The sequence below is a fragment of the Pholis gunnellus genome (assembly GCF_910591455.1).
Source record: "Pholis gunnellus genome assembly, chromosome: 10".
Taxonomy (NCBI): domain Eukaryota; kingdom Metazoa; phylum Chordata; class Actinopteri; order Perciformes; family Pholidae; genus Pholis; species Pholis gunnellus.
The window spans coordinates 16,148,826-16,168,804 of NC_136537.1; the positions used below are offsets into that span (position 1 = coordinate 16,148,826).

The 19,979-nt window shown below is 42.5% G+C and overlaps 2 protein-coding genes across 3 annotated transcripts; both read left to right on the forward strand.

The window, feature by feature from the left end:
* The first annotated feature begins 1,885 nt into the window (after window positions 1-1,885).
* On the forward strand, window positions 1,886-6,242 carry fibpa (fibroblast growth factor (acidic) intracellular binding protein a). 2 transcript variants are annotated; one of them, XM_079168011.1, is made up of 11 exons: window positions 1,886-2,162; window positions 2,296-2,380; window positions 2,963-3,161; window positions 3,413-3,539; window positions 3,759-3,859; window positions 4,074-4,207; window positions 4,693-4,816; window positions 4,932-4,995; window positions 5,088-5,174; window positions 5,315-5,412; window positions 5,947-6,242. In XM_079168011.1, exons 2-11 carry the CDS (start codon window positions 2,296-2,298, stop codon window positions 6,014-6,016), a joined length of 1,089 nt encoding a protein of 362 aa, XP_079024137.1. In that variant the 5' UTR covers window positions 1,886-2,162; the 3' UTR covers window positions 6,017-6,242. The 2 variants fall into 2 exon arrangements, with proteins under 2 accessions (XP_079024137.1, XP_079024138.1); XM_079168012.1 differs by having other exon boundaries at window positions 4,708-4,816.
* A 1,444-nt stretch (window positions 6,243-7,686) lies between these two features.
* efemp2a (EGF containing fibulin extracellular matrix protein 2a) lies at window positions 7,687-18,651 on the forward strand. The gene is made up of 11 exons (XM_079168016.1): window positions 7,687-7,805; window positions 12,029-12,241; window positions 12,865-12,913; window positions 13,060-13,245; window positions 13,795-13,917; window positions 14,074-14,190; window positions 15,290-15,409; window positions 15,515-15,634; window positions 15,805-15,931; window positions 16,408-16,603; window positions 17,815-18,651. Exons 2-11 carry the CDS (start codon window positions 12,140-12,142, stop codon window positions 17,986-17,988), a joined length of 1,314 nt encoding a protein of 437 aa, XP_079024142.1. The 5' UTR covers window positions 7,687-7,805; window positions 12,029-12,139; the 3' UTR covers window positions 17,989-18,651.
* Window positions 18,652-19,979: the final 1,328 nt, after the last annotated feature.

The following is a 19,979-nucleotide window of genomic DNA, read 5'->3' on the forward strand; positions in this document are numbered from 1 at the left end:
ACCTTTATCATGCCATAAATCCAAAACAACACGGATATGCACACTTCTTAAAGGAAAAGAGTAGAAACGCCATGTGACTCTTGGATTATCTGATCAGCTTGGTCTCATCCTCCTCAAAAAAACTAAAGACATGGGCTATGACCAGATCTTAGCTCTGCCCAAACCTTTGCCAAACATAAGAGGTTCATTAACAGGCCCTTTGTGCCGTTAAAGTTCACTACAAAGAAAGATGTACAGTACAAACAGTTGCATCATGAGTGACTCCTGGTTGTACTCGTTTCTTTTCAAAGAACATTGGCGGAAAGTGTGACTGCAGGCTTTTTTCCATGGGTTTATGCTGAGGCATTCAGCCACATCCTTCCGCCCTCTGTCCCACCTCCATTGTTTAGCTGAGGCCATAACAATGTAGGGTGTTAACCGTGCAAGAGGGAGCTGGGGATGGAATCAGGGTGTCATGTGGGGTTAGAAGTGAGAGTGTTGATGTGCAGGGAGAGATCTGACAAAAAGACATGTTGACTGAGTCGTTTTTCACTTATGTTGTGATTTTGAAGGACACATGCAGAAACATCAAAAGGGAGGGCATGGAGAGGGATTTGCAGGGATTTATTTAGATTAATCGCCGGAGGAAAGGAGAGCAGATTGTGAACACGCAGCAAGCAAGGCACACATAGGCCTTGTGCTCACACAGATCTCGGATCGTACACATTTTAAAATAACTTAAGAGCACAAATGGAAGGGCAGAAATAGGCTGACAGATATGCTGTATAATTTGAGTCTTTACATAATCGTCCATTGTAGTTTGATTTTCTTCTGGCCATTGATGGCTTTCTCATGAATGGTTGCCAGAAGGGATTACACATGGGCCAACTTTGCGGCTCATAGGCAGTAGGCGGGTCGTTGTGAGTGCTGGGTAGGCCCCATGTCGGCATGCTGCTAGGAACAGCAAGACACCCTCAGCTTTAGGTTTGGGTTCAGAAGTGGGACAATGCAATGAAGACAGGGCTAACCATATATGAAACAAAACAACCCAAGGTCAGCCTATAGCATCATGATTAAACATGGTTATTATGATTCATGATCATGATTAAACATGGTCATCATGCTCTATATAGGCTATAAATTGTCATGACAAATCCCTCAAATATAGCACATTCAAATCAATTTAATTAGAAAGCTACAAAACGCTGTCCATTTCTGCTTTTATCTCTAATAAATGTGTAATTATTAACTTGTCTACACCACAATTTTGTCTGCAGCCATATTCACTGGTCAGAAAAAAAGTGGGTCTTTGTATTTTAACCCTGAGGACAAAGACAAAAATAAATGACCTATTATTCTTATTACGCATAATTTAGGAGCGTTATTAGTATTGGTTGTGCCACATTGTAACCACGAAGGATGAGAGACGTCTGCTCTGACAGGGGAAGTACCATAGACTGACAACAAACTGATGCTACAGCAGAAATAACTATAATAGTTTCAGAATAAAAGCATCATTTCTACAAATGGGTCAAATGACAAAAAGCACACAATCCTACAAAATCATTATGCATTATGAGCAGCCCGCTATGTAGTAACACTGCTTTTAAAATGTGTGCTCGGGTGTGGATTTTTGTTTACTGCACTGCGTCATTTTATTCCTGGTAGGATATACAGTATAATCTGTAGTCTGCTGTATGCGAGAACACTTAAAACAAGATATTATAATTAAACATAGAACCTATTTGTTGTCACGCGACACTAACATTACAACAGAACACATTAAAACAACAAAAGGTCAGTCAGTTTGTTTTGAGAATATGTCTAAAGAGACACTTACAGTAATATGTGTATAGAACCTTTCCTGTGACGTCACGACACCGGAAGTCCGTTTAGCATGCCTGCTGTTGTTGATAGCGAGCACCCATAGCGATACAGTACGCTGCCATTTCGTAGATGATCGTGTTTTAAACCACGCGCGATCACGTTCATTTGATCTTAATTCAACGTTTTTGTTGTCTGGTTGTCAGTTTAGTCTCCGCTGAAGCTGCGAACATAGCTAGGACAAGAAGCTAGCCTTTAATGGAGGAAGTTAGCTAGGCGGCTATGGCCATCATAATCTAACCGTTTACTTTGCATTTCAGCTTTTATTGCAGTTTGGTGCGTGAAACACTCATAACAAGGTATGATGTGTGTTTTGGTGCTTAAAATGTATTTGAGCTCACCTGAAAGCGGATTGATGAGGGCTAACGTTACTGAAGCTAAACAGAAACATCTCCTGACCCACTTTGCTTTTACTTTTCTGCCACCACGCAGATGACGATGGAGCTGGATGTGTTCGTGGGCAACACCACTATCATGGACGAGGAGGTGTACCAGCTCTGGTTGGATGGGTACACAGGTATGAGTCACACTTATGGGTCACAGTGTACTGCAGCAGACTGTGGACTTACTGACGAGGAGAGGAGCTTATACACAGTCCTGGTTTGTTGGAGTTCTCTTACAAAGACGCACACAATGTGGGTTTTATTGTATTATCGTTGAACATATGATTCAAATGCAGTGGTTCACAATCTGGTGGTCAGGACCAACCAATCTGAGGAGTCAGAAATTGAATAAAAACACTGGAAACAAAGACAACTTTTACTGTATGCTTGTTATTGTTAAATTCAGGAGAGTGACTATTCAGGCCTCTGAAAACTATTCAAATGAAACAGATACTCTTTATAAGTAATGCATGCTACTTAAGTCAAGGGGTTGTTTCTTTAAAGGGTTACAAGCTAAATGTTCCGCTAATGTGCAAAACATAATTAAAACCTACATATTGCGACACTTGTATATCCACATCCACACCCTGCACGTTGGAAGTATAATGACAGTGCTGCTGTGTGTTCACACCCCACCAGCAGATTTGTTAGTACAGGTTATTACACATCGCTACAGCCACGGTTGGATCACCAGGCTTGTCTGGTTTATCCAACAGTGAACGATGCAGTGAAGGCACGAATGGATGGAGGAGTGCTGGAGGAGTGTGAGGCGAGTGCAGATGTTCTACTGAGTGACACCATGGACCAGTACAGGACTTTCCAGATGTGTGAGCGTCTGCTGCACAGTCCATCCAAACTAGGCAACCAGCTACTGTTCCAGATCCCACCTCATCGACAAGCCATGCTCATAGAGAGGTGCAGTGATGATGCTCCGATTTGATCACCATTAATTATCTGATGTGTCTGCAGTATCGTCAACATTTAATCTAGATTCACGTCATTTTTCATCTTTTAACGCCCCTTCCTTGAACCCGATTATTCCCCTCTCAAGGCAGATGTTACCACGACATGTATTTATTATTAAACACCACTACGTTATTCTTGTTTCCTGACGTAGCAAATGAGAATATATTCTTCCAACTCACCTTTTGTATTTACATGTTTAGATACTACACCTTCGATGATGCATTTGTCCGTGAGGTCCTGGGAAAGAAACTCTCCAAGGGAACAAAGAAAGACTTGGACGACATCGGAGCCAAGACAGGTGTGACACTGAAGAGCTGCAGACGACAGGTGAGAGCAGCACCACAATGACCGTCAGTCTAGTTACCAGAGGAGTCCTCAGCAGTTTTAAAAGATATTGCTCCTTTCTGTTGTGAAACCACCTTGAACCTGGTCCTAATCTGACTTTCAGTTATTCGTTTTTTAAAATTCGTTTTGAGTTTCAGTTACAGTGATTTTATTCATGTTGTTGTAAATTTACTAAATCTCATGCTTCATGTTTAATTTCAGTTCGACAACTTCAAACGTGTTTTTAAAGTTGTGGAAGAGCTGAAGGGACCCCTGGTGGAGAACATACGTCACCACTTTCTTCTTTCTGACAAGCTTGCAAGGTAATCCGTGTGAAGAGCGAACAAAACCTCCCTGCCTGCCTCGGTGTTGTTGTAGTTGTTATGAGGAATTACTTCATGGGTTTACATGTTTAGCTAACTCTAACAAAACCTCACCCGAGAAGGAAAGCATTCAGGGTTATTCAAACTAGTGAAAACATCAAAGTTCTATCTGTCTATTTGTTAGCTTCTATAATGCCTCTTTCGCTTATTTCAGGGATTATGCTGCAATTGTTTTCTTTGCCAACAATCGCTTTGAGACGGGGAAAAGAAAGCTGCAATATCTCACATTCCAGGACTTTGCCTTCTGTGCTGGACAACTTATCAGCAACTGGACCGTTGGGGCTGTTGGTGAGCCATTCGTCTTGTTTCCTTCAGCCGTTTGCTGCCATTTCTATCTGAGATACAAAGGACATGTATGACATTTTAATCATTGTTATGTAACATATATATTAATCATCTGTAACCGTCTAAATGTCTCTTAGTTTGAGGCTTACAGATTGATAAAACATTAGAGATAAATCCAAGAACACTAAAAATAGAAACAAAAAGTGAACCCGTGAGACAAAACATAAAGACGACTTTAAAGAAATATCTCACGTAAGAACAAGAGGTATGCTGTCGATGGTGGCGATTAAGAATACGCAACATTTAGAGCATTGCCTCTGTCAGTGAGGCCAGCTGACCACCAGAGGTCCTTCAGGTTTTGCATATCGTCATTAAAATGAAGACACATTTTATTTGTGTGAAGTAAACAATGTTAATTGGCTAAGCCAGGGTGTGATGATGATTGTCAGAAAGAAGAAAAAAAACCCTCTTTTGAACAGATATGACAGTGTCTGACTTTGTAGATAACATGGTGGAAGACATGGACGTGGATCTCGATAAAGAGTTTTTACAAGAGCTGAAAGAACTGAAGGTGTTAATCACTGACAAAGATCTGCTGGATCAACACAAAAGGTAACATGAAAATAAAGAGAAACCTACACGTTTTTGCCATTTCTGAATTTTTAACTGGCTTTTAATGACAGACTTGTATTGGTAATTTCTCCTCCTTCCTCTCCTCTCTGTTCAGTCTGGTCTGTACAGCTCTTAGAGGAAAGACTAAAGCTTTTAATGAGATGGAGAATAATTTTAAGGTGAGAGATATCGGAAATTAAACCAGTCAGTAACTTCTTCAATGAAAGGAAATAATAGTTTTTGAATGTAATTATTTCATTCTTTTTCGTAGAATCTATCCAGAGGCCTGGTCAACATTGCCGCAAAGTTAACCAACACAAAGGATGTCCGAGATTTTTTCATTGATCTTGTGGAGAAGGTGTGTACTTCTACAAAATGCAGTTTCTATCTTTACGTGGTTCAAGCAAAGACAGATCACTCAACTCATATTTCTGAATCCAGTCTTGACGTCTGCCTTGGTGTGATGTAACGTCTCCTCCCCTCCTTTTTCTCCCCCAGTTTATTGAGCCGTGTCGTTCAGACCGATGGACAGCTGCGGACGTTAGACTCTACCTTACTCACTACAACAACTCCGCACACATACTTGACACATTCAAGTGAGTCAAAGTGCTTTTATTCTGTAAAGCTTATCAGGTAGGGCGCAACTCCAACTGCCAGGACTATTAATTCCTAAGGGGGCGAAAAATACAGTCAGGATGTTGTAGAGCTCTTTGAAAGAAAAAAAAAAAAGAAGCAATAACCAAATATTATATATACTTTGGCAATCATTAAAGCTGCCCAAGCATAAAGTCGTGTCTCTAATATTGACGCCTCGGCTCCACCAGTGGGTGTCACCCTATCTCGCCCCTGATTTCTCAAACTGTAGTTACCTTGTTTCTCATGCAAACACTCTGGAATGTAGTTAAGGGTTTACACAGCCCTGCACCACTACATGTTTAACAAAGAGATATTCATAAAAAGAAACAGACAACCCCCCCCACACACACATGTTCGGCTGAGTGGACAAAGATTGCCTCATTTACTTTCTTAACACTGATTTCACAATTACAGTTTGTCACGAGTCTTACCCTCTTTGCTCCATTTACTTACAGTGTGCTCTCTTTCTGTCTCTCTTGTCTTCTGCCCCTCAGACATCAGGTTGTGTGGGACAGATACATGGGCGTCGTCAAAAGCTGTATCTTCAAAATGTATCACGACTGAAGCGGTTTCTTCGCAGCTCGCCCCTCATTTTTCCCTCGTTTATTTTCTGGCTATATCCCCCCCCGAAGCCGTTATCTTAACCCTTCGGTTTGTGGTTTATCTGTTTCGTTTGGTCAGCGGTGATGAATTCTGCTTCTTAAGCCCCATTATTGCTTTCAGTCTCCCTGTTTGCAGCTATAGAGTCCATGCAGTGTCTGTACATTTGGTTTGTAAATAAAATGAACATATTTACATCAAAATGTCCCTGCTTTATGTTATCGTTTTATCTGCGGTATTATATGGAGGAGTTGTTATCATTAACCCATTCCAGGGACACGGTTTACTGAGTGCTGGATGGAGATCAGAGACAAAGAGATAAAGATATAAATCATATTACAAAAGTGAAGAAGACAGATTGGTAAAGCCCTGTGTCATCAATCTAAACTGTATTAGTGTTTTAGATTTTCATGTGGCCAGCAGACTGCATGTGTCATGGACTGAGACCTCTTCCAGTGTCTGTGTGTGGTCATGGGAATGAGGGACCAGCCAGGGGGGCACAGTTGGTCCAGCTAGGGGGTTTGTTAGTGTGACTTTTAACAACATCTCCCGTAATGACAGCTGCCATCTCTGCCACCACCCAGAAAGACGGGACAGATAAACAATCTGAGGCTAAGTAAAGGTTATTCAGAAACACAGGTTTACTTTAAAAAAAAAAAAAAAAACAGGAGGAAAAATAAAACGATTGCCCCCACAATGTTACAAAATAGCACGATTGTGCACTCTAAAAATATAAAGATTAGTATGTCTGTTAAAGAATATTCGGTATAAACTCTAATGCACGCAGTCATTTTGTAATGGCTTCGACTTTAGGTTGAGCCAGACTCATAAAATCTGGGTTAAGCAACATCTCAACCAGTTTGCAAAGCACACTGATTATTTTGCAAGACAAAATACAGCTCACATTATTCCAAGTGCAGTAATGGATTAGTCATAACAAGCAGAGCAGCAAAGCTGGTCAAGAATAATGATAGTATTTCATTTTCTCTATTTCATCCCATGAAGCCTCCAGTTTATTCTGAGAAATTTTCCGAATAAGTCTCCACTTTCTTTCTCTTCCACTCTCTAATTTTTGTCCACATTCCATTAACTTCTCTCTCCCCGGCTATAAATATCCTGCATGTCAGATTGGATGAGAGCAAGGGCTTTAGTCGCTTTATGGAAAGAAGAAAAAACAGAGAGTAAAAGACGGGGGAGGTAAGTATAGATAGATGGGGGGTAAATGGGAAAAGGGAGGGAGGAAAGGGTGGGAGAGTTTGGAGCTTTTGCGGGGGTTTAGTTTAAATGAAACCAGGTGTGTTGTGGGACCATAAGAGGGGGCACTGGGTAAGAAGATGGGGGGGCAAGTGTGTGAATCTGTGAGTTGTTGTTCGGCCTGCGATTTGGACAGATTTGGAATTTTGGTATTTGGGCCGCAGACCAGGAATTTGCATCCTGGGGGGTCAGGGAGAGGGGGTTTGGAGAGTGGAGGATGGCAGTGCAGGGGGCCAGAGGCGGGGAGGAGGTGGGGGTAAGAATGGGCTGTCCCTCTCTCCTCCCTCTCTCTCTCCTCTCCGTCTCTTGCTCTCTCTCTCTCCCTCCCTTTGCATGTGTTCAGCTGCTCCAGCTGTCGGTCTCCCCACTCACTCTCTCAGGGTCAGACAGGCAGGAGTTTAAGGGACCACTTCTGTGCGCCAACTCAGCCGGGACGACCGCAGCCAGCAGAAGGACACACCGGTCAGAAGGAGAAGACTCATCCGAAAAAGATTAATTTGTGAGTTTCCGTGTGTTTCTTTAATGTTTGACACCCATGTTAGAAGAGATTTGTATGAAAAGGAGAACCTTTGGATGACTGATCATGTTTTTTAAGGTAGCTTCTTCTCTGGTACAGGCCATACACGTAACAGTACCACCACTGCTCTGCTCTCGGCTCTGCTCTCACAGCTTCCTATTGCTGCTCACAAAAGCAGCGATAGGAAGCCAAGAAGCCAGTTTGCTTCTTGGCACTGTGTTTCAGAGACTGTAATAGGGGGATAGACAGGAAGAGAGGTAATGAGTCACAGGGCATGTATTATCGCACAGTATGTTCTTTCACCTCATCCGTCTTTTACAAACTTTAAAGTCAGTGTCACAATCTCAGTTTAGTCACTCCGGTTAAAATTTCCGGGACAAAGCAGCAGAGACTTTGAACAAAACGAAGAAACAGGTGGCAGCTACAGAAACAGACACACACACACACACACACAACATCACAGACAGTGTAGAATGCTGCCTCACTGTGATCTGACAGTGCATTTTTTCCGTATACTCCTAATAGCTAACATGTGACAGCCCGAGCGTCACTGTAATGACTCAGTGGGATTATAAAGGCAACAGGAAGCTGGCACAGTTCCCCGGAGAGCAGCCCATCATCTCGTGCCACATTGTATGCATAGACTAATACATCACAGCTCTTTAACCCCCCTTTACACAGGGAAACAGAGCAGTATCACCACTGGGAGAACAGAACCACACCAGAGGGATTTATCACATTTACAGTGTGTGAATTTCTCCTGCAGGCCACAATACATCACTGACTGTGGAGTTTTCCAGGACAGGAGTTAGTGAGTGTGTGTGTGTGTGTGTGTGTGTGTGTGTGTGTGTGTGTGTGTGTGTGTGTGTGTGTGTGTGTGTGTGTGTGTGTGTGATAGTGACCCCCTGGTTGTGGATTTACAGGTTCACTGCCACAGCGGTAATGGAGCGCAGTTTTAGCCCGCTGGGCCACCGTGTTCTCAGGCTGCTCCATGCACAACCAAGCAGAACAACACAAAGTTAGCTATGTATACATTACAACACATGACCATCCTGCAGTTTACACTCTGTGTGTGTGTGTGTGTGTGTGTGTGTGTGGTCCAATTGTGTGTTTTTCTTGGTCCCCAGATGGTCACTTTTATTAGCCGGTCTGAAATCTTGCATGTTAAATTGTGCTGACTGTGTGAATTTAGAAATGGGTCAGTGTGCTGTTACTGAGGCGAGGGTAAGCCCGAAATGGTAATTATATTAGAAGTACTGATGCTGTACTGAACAGGTGTTGGAGCAGTAATATTTTGAGGATTATACTAGAGCTACCGATTAATCTGCTGATTATTTTCTCTAGTAAATGTTCCGTCAAGTAAATGTCAAAATTAAAACAAATGCCCATCACAAGTTCCCAGAGTCCAAGGCGATGTCTTCTTTTGTCTGACCATCAGTCCGAACCAACAGAAACAATAAATATATTTTCCGTAACGATGTGGTTTCACAGTCAACCTGTTTCTCTCTGCGTCAAAAAACCCTAGACGATGAATTCCGGCTCTTGGGTCACATTGCCTGACATCCACCTACACAATGAGGAGAGATGAGAGGTTAGGGGAGCAGTGGCTAGAGGTTTGGCACCAGCTATCCTCATATGTGAACCATGGGGGGTTTCCCAGAACCTGATACTCTGGGAACCACTGCCGTGGCAGGGCATCCCAGCTGAGAACTGGCGCCCACATCCTTGCCACGGGCATTCCAGAGGTCCACCGCCACTTGGTCTCCAGCGACATCAGGGATACACCCATGCATCCCTGCTGCCCACTCTCAGTAGCCAGTGAGTGTCTGGACCCCGGACTGATGGTCAGTTTTGTTTTTGGGCGGTTTTGGGTCACATTCTTGCTGGTTGTAAGTGTCCGATGGGCCAACTCAGAGAGGGCACGTACTGCGGCCGCCTGATTGCACAGCGGTATGCGTTACCGTCTGTGCTTACAGGGTGAGGGCATGTTTTGTTGGTTTTAACCCCGCAGAGGTTCACGAATGGCCTGTGATGTCATCCATCAAGTATTTGAGTGTGTCCACGTCACCCTGCGGCCTTCTGTTTGTCTCAACTTGAAATACAACAATGAGCCATGCCTGCAGATGTGGCCTCCTGACATTTCAGAGCATGTGCCTGTGCACGTAGACAGGCAGTGATTATAACGTTCCTGTCATGTATTTTAACTGGAGCTCACTGACTCTGCAAACAGCACTCTCTCAGAATTTTTTTCATTCCTTCAATTAGCCTGTTTTTTTTCCCCCTACTTTTTTTTGGTCTGCGGGAGCTGGAATAGGTGATTTGTTTATGTTTTAGAGTCAGCTTAACCACTTAATAGCGTCTCTCCAGGAACATTAACTGAAGGGTGGTTGTGTCTCTGCTGGGAGAAAAGCCAAGTCCATCAGAATACTTAGAATGCTCAGCAAACATAATACACTATAAATCTGCCTCAAAATACACTGGACATAATGTTGTCGTAAGGAGTACTTAGATCCATTACTTACGTAAAAGAAGCAATATCGCAGTGTAAAAATACTAGCATGCAAGTGAGCCCTACATTTAAAATTCATAAGTACATAAGTACATAAGTATTAGGCTACCAGCAGATAACTTATCCAAAGTGAAAGTGCTCATTATGCCCAATGGCCCCTTTCAGTATGGGTACCCTGAAAGATTAAGATAATATTTTGTAATAATAAAGTTATGTTGTAAAACAAGGAAAAAATAACTTCAGGGGATGTTCTGTTCTTTTGCAGAACAAGTTACAACTTTGTCAATATTGGTGACGTAAATCCCAGCAGAACCTTGCATAACTTCAACCGGAGCAGGTCTAATCAGCCACATGAATGAAATCCCCTGCGTTGGTGCACAGGGCTTTTAATATATAACAATACATCGTTTTTTTTAATGTAAAATCAAAGTAACTACTAACAAGAGTTCTCAGGTAACTTTAATGGAGTAAAGACTACAACATTTCCATGAAACAGGACTCTGTACATCTTCCAGCAGCCTGCAGCTAAATCAGGTGCCTCTCGACTGAAGGACAGCAAAGTAAAAGAAGGGACTGGAGCAACGCTGATTTGCTGCCTTTAATTGTGCCAACACACCGGAAGCCCACTGTGATGAAAATTAAAGTCATTATAATGAGAAAATCTCAAAATAATGACTTAGTATCTCATAATAATGATTTATTTGAGATACTAAATCAAAAATATTGAGAGAATTTTTCATTATTTTTGAAACATGTCAAAATATTATTTTGACATTGGCCAACGAAGTGTTTCATTATAATGACTTACAGACTCTTTTTTTTGTCATCACGGCAGAATTGTCTTCATCGGAATAAAAAACAAAACTAGCCGGTCAGCTTTCAGACGGACCAGTATATTTATGACGACACAGCCTGATACCCACTACAGGGCCGAGCGGTGGGTCAAAACATCAATTGACATAAAAAAATGGGCTTCCATAAGAAGGCTCCCTCAAGTTTTTGCACATTTGACTGTGTATTGATAACTCTCTACCTTAAAATACGTATAGTATTTGAGTACTTAGTTGCTTTGCACCAATGACAAAACACAACACAGCTTCTACAGAGGAGATTCTTTGTCACAGAGACAAATTACCTTAAAATCTATCTCACAGATGGAAGCAGCCGAGCAGGAGATGCTGTTATAAAATATGCAACTAATGGCCATGATTTATGGGCTCCAAGCGACGCTGCTCTGATACACAGTGAACCGAACCTCTGGAGGCAGCGCGCGGCGAGACGATCATTCCAGTGAGTTGTAGTCTGCCAGTCTGGAGACACAGAGAGTCTTCTGTGAGCAGCTAATATGAAAGTATTTCTGTGATGTTGACTTTGTTATTTTCAGCTGAAGGATGGAGTACGTCACGATGTTTATGTTTTTACCTGGCAGAGTGATTCATTCAATTTATTTCGGCTGCGATCAACGGGGAACTGTTTGGTTGACAAACAGTGAACCAAGTCCAAGACGCTAACTGTTTGTGTTCTGACGGACAGGCCTACTTAAAAACAACAACAACCTGGCTCCAGTGCTTTTTGCAAAATGATTGATTTATGGTTGATTTATCCATTTCAGCTGTGGGAGCAGCTCCCAGCATCAGAACATTTGGTGATTCTGAGTTTTCTAATGTTGCTTTTCATGTCTCCCTCTGAAATACAGATACCACCTCTTGGCGGCCTCTCTCATCTTCAAAGCAGCGCTACCTGTGTGATAGCAGAGTGTTTGTGTGCATGTTTTACGTGTGTTACCGTCCCATCTTAGTGCATTAGTATGCAGGGTGCTTGTGTGTCAGTCTTGTGCGTGTGCATGTGTGTGTCTGTGCTCCTCCGCAGTGCTATTTCACAGCCACCTACAGAAAGTGACACCTACACGGTAAGGATGGACAAATCTCTTCACCTGCTTTTCTTCTCCTCTCTTACTCCTTTTCCTTTCTGTGCATCTTCCTTTCTTCCAGATGATAGATCAAAAAGAAAATTGTGTTCAAATGTTGACGTCATATCCTCTTTCTTCTCTCCTAGCTCCATTTCTTTTTTCCTCATATTCTTGTTGTTTAATATTCCACAGCAGTTTTCCCTTTCCAGCATTTTATAGTAGTCGTAGTTGGGGGTAATTTTAGCTTTAATTCCATGATGCTTTCATGCCACACTTTTTCTTTCCATGCAGCTCACAGCAACATCTTTTTTTCCAGAATGATAATGACCCTTTTTCCAGACAGTGGCTATAAATCCTTTGTTTTTAAAAATGTTCGGCTTAAGGAAAATATTTTTAAATGTCACAAAGCCTTTAACGGCAGCATGCCTTCTTGTTGTTTTGGCCCAGCACTTCTACACTCCTACACAGGAAACAAGTTTCTCTATCTTCTGCTTCTTTTTTCAAGTTCCACTACTGGGGATTTATTATGTTTATGAATATATTATGCAACTACTTGGCTCAGGGTGCCTGTTTCTTTCCATCATTTTCTCACACTCTCTTTCTCTCTCTGGTGCTCTTTGCAGGAATGCACAGATGGGTATCAATGGGACCATCAGACTGAGCACTGCAAAGGTAAAACACTCTTCTACCTGCATTTATTCCGTCTCACCACCTAATTCTTGTATACAGTCACAGCTGGGATCATCCTGTTGCTCCTCATGCTCTGTCCTGTCCTTTTGATTAATTCCTAACAAGTCGTCTCTGCGTCTCCCCATCAGACATAAACGAGTGTGAGACCATTGCAGATGCATGCAAAGGGGAAATGAAGTGCTTCAACCACTATGGAGGTTACCTGTGCCTTCCCCGCTCTGCATCGGTCATCCCGGCCCCAGAGCCTCCCATCACTCCCACCGAGACCAACCCCTGCCCTCTGGGCTACGAGGCGCAGGGAGACAGCTGTGTGGGTGGGTGTCTGGTTTGTAGGTCTGGGGGTTGGAGGTGGACAGGTGGCCACAGGATGGGTGATCATTAAGCATGTTTGTGGGTGTTTGTGTGTGTGTGTGTGTGTGTGTGTGTGTGACTGTGTAAGTTTATTGTCGGCAGCCACAGATTGCGAGGCACAGGTGGCCGTAGCAGGTGTTGGGACTGGAGGCTGCGTGTGCAAACTGTGTGGGTGTGAGTGAGTATGAGTCCACGGGGGGTAGACAGACACCGTAGGAATTTGGAAGATTTCACACAAGGACAGCTGCTGTGCTTTAAGAATCTGACTTGAAGCGAGAAACCTACTAGCGCTGCAGGACAACGAGGTGTTCATCTGGGACCGCAAACGTGATTCGACATGATGTGATATTCTCAGCTGTCGGGTGCAAATGAGGCGAACAGAGTCGCCATCGTCTGCCCTTCAACAGTCAGACAGGGCCTTTCAGTCATGATGAAAGATGTTGTGTTTGTGCACAATAACCGTGATTTTTTATTTCCCATGTGTGTCCTTTTTTTTCACTCACAAAACACAGATATCAATGAGTGTGAGCGAGACGAACATGACTGCCAGCCCAGCCAGCAGTGTATCAACACACTGGGTGCCTTCACCTGTCAGTGCCCGGATGGTTACCGCAAGGTTGGCACAGAGTGCATTGGTGAGATAATCTGAATTTATCCTTAAATATGGCAATTCTGACTGTTTTCTTTCTCGCTACATGGCCTGGGGGAAAGTTAGTTATAGCCGCAAGAGTGACCTTAACAACCTGTAGCACTGTGAATATCCATTTTCTGACTCTATTTCTCTCTCTCAGACATCGATGAGTGCAGGTACAGGTACTGCCAACATCGCTGTGTTAATGTCCCCGGCTCCTTCTCCTGTCAGTGTGAACCTGGTTTCCAGCTGGCAGGAAACAATCGATCTTGCATCGGTGAGTGACGCCCACTGCAACCAGTTATAAGACTCAACAGTCAAAGCCTAATGGCAAAAGGTCTGCACAATGTTCTTAGTGCCTCCAATCAATTTTGATCTTACAGAGATCTTACTCAAAATGTAAAAACTGAAAGCCTTTGAAAATGTAGGTTTAAATCTTAAAGGGCAAACCCATCGTTTTTCAATTAAAGTCTCTTAACAAGTTTTGGGGAGTACTGCATATGTGAAAAAAGGTTGTATAAAACCTTTTGCAGTCTCAGAGGGAGTTGTATGAAGTCTAATAAATGGCCTCAGATGACTCAGCATCGATTGAGGCTGAAGATTACAAGTTGGAAAATGAAAGAGTTATAATGAAGTGAGACATCTGCACACGCACCTCATCTCTGCTTGAGGCTAACGGCCACATTAGCCGCCACTAGCATAATACAACCAAATCCCTGTCAGCAGTCGAGTTGAATTATGGGTAACCAATTCATTAAGTTGTGTCAAGGAAGAAGAATGTGTAGACATGTATCTTTTGCTCTACTGAGTTTGATCAAATTGTCAGCAGTGCAATTCTAAATCAATGTACTCTTTTAAGCATTTCTCTGTAACATTACAAGTCCATAACAACACGAGTAACAGTTAAAGTTAAGATTTAACTAAATGTATTAATGGTTTGACACTCAAAAACTCTGTTAAGCTGCTTCATCAGTTGTGGTTTGATCACATTTGATTGACAGTGGCCTGGCAACGTTAACAACATTCCCACAACTGTCATTACATGTTGATTCAATGTTGACTCATTTTAATTGGTGCACTGACGCACGTCCTTCTTCCAGCAGTTCACTTTACAATAGTGATAAAAACAGCACAGAAAGAAATATGTTGTGTGAAGGAAACCGAAAAACAGTTTGGTGTGTTAATTTTGGACCCCACCAACCGAAGTACTGATTGAGACAATATGTTTTCAGGGCCTTTTATGTATTTGGAGCAATCATTAAGATTTTTGCCTTCAGTTGGAGTTTTTGATCCAACTGTTTTTTGGGGATGTGTTTGCTATTTGACTCTGTCAGCATTTAAGTGTATCTATAAAATCTACCTCCCCTCTCTTTTAGATGTGAATGAATGTGAGATGGGTGCCCCCTGCTCTCAGAGGTGTTACAACACGTATGGCACCTTCCTGTGTCGCTGTGACCAGGGCTATGAACTGGGGTCTGATGGCTTCGCTTGTAACGGTGAGAGACCCACTCTGTCTGTAAAGGATCAATATGAGCGATAGCACAAACTTCACTTGCTTTGTTTTCTTTTCCCGTTCTACATCTGACCGTTTCACTTGACAGACATCGATGAGTGCAGCTACTCCAGTTACCTGTGCCAGTACCAGTGTGTCAACGAACCAGGGAAGTTCTCCTGTGTGTGCCCAGAAGGATACCAGCTGCAAGGCACCAGGCTATGCCAGGGTAAGCACACCCGCCTCCTTTCCCCCCCTCCAGTCCTAACACCTTCCTCTCTGTGCTTTCAGAGTCACAAATGCTGCACTGAGTCAACGCTCATTCATTCTTTGACAGTGGCTCTATTCTTGTTCCGTTCTGGTTCAAATGAAACATCATCAGCTATTTTTCTTCTGCAGATATAAATGAATGTGAAACCGGTGAGCATCAGTGTAGCGACACACAGACGTGCGTGAATATCCACGGACGATACCAGTGTGTGGACACAAACCGGTGCCAGGACCCTTATGTACAGGTGTCTGAGAAGTGAGTGACACCTCATGAAAGCTTGTGTACACGGTCACACACCTTTTCCCAATTACTAAAATATGTGCTGACCATCAGCTCAGAATATAATCAGCCCCTGTGTTGAGTATGGCTCAAACCGCAAGATTACCCAATTACTTTTTCCACATATGAGTCCAACTTCCAACCTTTTTCTTCTGAACATGGACCACTGCAATAAGAAAACTATTACAAGTGTTGGATTGGGAACAGGTGTGGGTCCTTATTAACATGTCCCAGATGATTTGGTAGTATAAAATGTGTTTTAGAAAAACATCGAGGGAAAAAAGTGGCTACTGTTCAATATTTGTTTAGATTTTAGGAGAACTTCCCTTTCAGTCATGTTACTCCCTCTGCTGGCTTATCTATGAACTGCGGCTACAGTTTTTCTGCACCAAACATTAATACAAGTTTCACTTATTGTACTCAAGTGGACTTACTTCTGTCTGTGTGTCCAGCCGCTGTGTTTGTCCCGTCAACAAGCCTGTCTGTCGAGATCTGCCTTTCTCTATCGTCCACCGCTACATGAGCATCACCTCGGAGCGCTCCGTCCCCTCAGACATCTTCCAGATTCAGGCCACAAGCGTCTCTCCAGGGGCTTACAACACCTTCCGCATCCGGTCCGGAGACGAAAACGGAGACTTCTACATCAGGGTGAGAGCTGTTACAGAGCACAGAGAAGGAGTATGATTGACAAAACCTTTGGCCAGCGTGAAGACTTTATTCAATTCATTTTATTTTGTATAGCCCAAAATCACAAATTTACCTCAGAGGGCTTTACAATCTGTACAGATACGACATCCTCTGTCCAGGACCCTCACACTTCAGAGTTTAAAGTGCACTAACTGTAAGAAAAAGCTCAATTTAGGGTTTGATGGATACATTGGACAGACTTTTTATGAAGCATACATTTGTCAGGTATAACACAGTATGATGGAGGCTCCTTCCTGACTAAACCTACTTCACCCACCACATTTCATTCATATCTGTGCATCTTAACAAATGAATTCCTCATAAAATGATCAAATATACTTAACATTAAACCAATGTGTAGGTCAGATAACGTTTACAGGATATAATCAGACATCTTAACTTGTGTTACTGATAAAAAAAATAAGGTAATAAACTGTGCTTTCCATTTACTTTCACGCCAGATATTACCTTCAACATCTTTGCCTCTTCAAATTAAATATAATATTGCGTTTTTTTTAAAACAAGATTTATCGTAGTCCCACTAAAACCTAAACAAACTTTCTGCTTGGATTGAAAACAGAGAAATAGTCTTTTATCTTAAAACATTAGAACAAAGTTCCCGTAGTTAGTTAATTCTCAGGATTGCGTGTTCGCTCATTGTCCTGTTAATTTCATAGCACGTGTTCGAGTGAGACAACTTAAGCTTTGGTGATGCTTTCAGCGCATATGATAGTGTGTCATAAAGCAGGCATTACACCTTTATCACTCGTATTGAGCGAAATGTTGTCAAGAATAGTTCAACATTTTGGGAAATACGCTTATTCACTTTTTGCAAAGAATTCAGAGGAAGAGAAGATCGATACCACGCTCATGGTTGTACGGTAAATATGAAGCTACACGTAGCTTAGCTTAGCACAAAGACAACAAAATCACAAGAAGATGTAACTTGTTCATCCGTGAGCTATAGAGTTGCTGTTAGGCAGAGCCAGGCTACCTGTTTCCACCTTATTCCAGTCTTTGTAACTGTAGCTTTATATTTCATGATAGTAGTATTGATCTTCTCATATAACTCTTGGCAAGAAGGGGAATATATTTCCCAAAATGTCAAACAATTCCTCTAAGTGAAAAGAATGTAGAATTTCGCTTGTTAATATATTTTTTGTCGTCTGCAGCAAATCAATAATATCAGCGCCATGCTGGTGCTGGCCCGTGCCGTGTCGGGGCCCAGAGAGTACACGTTGGACCTGGAGATGGTGTCAGTTAACCCTCTGCACAGCTACCAGGGCAACTACCAGACCAGCTCCGCCCTCAGACTCTCCATCTACGTCGGGCCGTACACCTTTTAAAGAAGAAGAAGAAGAAGAAGAAGAAGAGTGGAGGGACACAGAGAAAGATGGAGAGAAAGCGCTGGGGAGAAACACAGATGCAAAAAAGGAAATTAAGCTGTAAAACAAAAGTGGTCGATGCAGTTCAACCAGTCACTGTGATGTTACACTCTTTGCTTTTTGTACTTCCAAAGAAAGCCACATACATGTACAGTATACAAATACATTGCGGCAGTAATGTCTCACAGATAAAGAACAGAAACAGCCTTAAAATAGGATATCATGTTTACTGTCATTTTCCATTCATCACCTACCGGACAGCATCATTCTGTGTTCAATGTGTATAAAAAGGGATTTTCTTTTCTTCACATCTGTTTAGGGTGATAACAAATCTGTGTGACACATTTTCTGGCTGCCTTCAGGTGGAATGATTCACGCCCAGCGTCACTAGATTAATCTGTTTTCACCAGTTTACATCCTTATCTTTGGTTCCGCTCTGTTTGTCACTTTATTCTTGTCAGCCCTGTTTCCTGTTGACAGACGTGATTCAGTAACCACTCAGAACAGACCTCAGCAATCCACGCTCCTCCTCCCTCCACTGTTCATTCCTATGTTCAAGCTCTCCATCACTGCCTTTTGTAGGTTTATCACATTGCTGATTGTGTTTTTTGTCTAAGATTTAAAACCCTAATAAAACGATATAACTTTTCCTCTGTCTCACAGTGAAATGATTACAATGTCATTCTTATAGGACATTTTATTCCCATTCTCCAGGGTGAGCGTAATCACTATAAATCATTATAAACTGAACCTTGGGCAGTCTGGGAAACTGAAATTAGTTTTATTTATTTAATTAGTTATATAGTTATAGTTAATAATAGAAATAGTCATTAGCCCTTATATTCTTCATTGGCAATGTGCTAAAAGTTGGCTGATCATTTCTGTGGAAGTCTCAGAATTATTGTTAAATGATGTTTTATCATAAGGCCCTGACAATAGTTTGTTAGGATGGTTCGATGGAAAAGCTCAGTGAAGCTGCGCGTTGCTCTTTAAATAGAGGTGGGGCAGTTAACCAGATGTACATCCGTCAAACCAATCCGTTATTCTTCATCCTTTAAGTCTTTTCGCTTATAAAACAAAAAAACACAAAAAACGCTTGTAATAAAATATAAATCTCACCTTTGTGTCACTCGTCGAAGTTACTTTTCAGGTGTAGAATGGTCTCATTGCTGCCTCTTGTGGCTGTTGAGGGAAAAACACCCACTACAGCTGCAGTACTCAAACTGTCAAGTACCAGTGTGTGTGTTCTGCCCTTCGGCCTCAGGGGGCAGTAATGAGCATGTTACGATCAGCTCGCTACAATGAAGTAAAAAAGACATTGCTCTAGAAAACTTACTGAAAAGCAACATAAAGGTGAGATTCATGCGTTATCAGACGTGTTTTCAAACAGTGGATGAGAACTGACTGGTTTATATCGTAAATGTGCATCAGGTCATCATCATTAAAGAGGTACACAGGCGCTTCCCTGAGTTTGTCTACAGGACAATACAGGACCGTAAGCGGACTGTCCTTAACGGTCCCTACTTTCCCCCAATCAAAGAGCAGATGCGGCGTGACCCGGCTTTATGTCAACACTGTACCTACTTTAGCTGGTCCAACAGGCTTGACAGCCAGCTTCAACTGAAGGCCACGGCCACTACTTTTCTGGTTCGCGACACCTGTTTTGTTAAAGGCGCTGAGGTCTGAGAGTGGGGGGCATTTCTATTGCCTCTCAACGGCTCTCAACATGTCGACGGCCAGCCAGTGGCTCATAGCTAACGGTGGTTGGTTGAGTTGGGACCACAACACCGTGAATGCTCGACGGTGTGTTCCAGCAGATCAGAACCAACTCCCTCTTTATATGCATCCACACACTCAACACAACCCTCTGTAGCAAGATACATTTGCTTCTTTCTGTGACATCATCAACAAACCAGCTAACATCGTGATGCTTTCTGTCCTTTCCTTTCTGT

What these genes read in the sequence shown, in the direction of transcription:
- efemp2a (XM_079168016.1), top strand. Translation starts at nt 12,140, where the DNA reads ATGCAGGGTGCTTGTGTGTCAGTCTTGTGCGTGTGCATGTGTGTGTCT. An exon ending in AAACAATCGATCTTGCATCG is followed by an intron (nt 14,191 to 15,289) that starts GTGAGTGACGCC and finishes CCTCTCTTTTAG; the next exon opens with ATGTGAATGAATGTGAGATG. An exon ending in TATGTACAGGTGTCTGAGAA is followed by an intron (nt 15,932 to 16,407) that starts GTGAGTGACACC and finishes CTGTGTGTCCAG; the next exon opens with CCGCTGTGTTTGTCCCGTCA.
- fibpa (XM_079168011.1), top strand. Translation starts at nt 2,296, where the DNA reads ATGACGATGGAGCTGGATGTGTTCGTGGGCAACACCACTATCATGGAC. An exon ending in CTGGTTGGATGGGTACACAG is followed by an intron (nt 2,381 to 2,962) that starts GTATGAGTCACA and finishes TTTATCCAACAG; the next exon opens with TGAACGATGCAGTGAAGGCA. An exon ending in TGAAGAGCTGCAGACGACAG is followed by an intron (nt 3,540 to 3,758) that starts GTGAGAGCAGCA and finishes GTTTAATTTCAG; the next exon opens with TTCGACAACTTCAAACGTGT.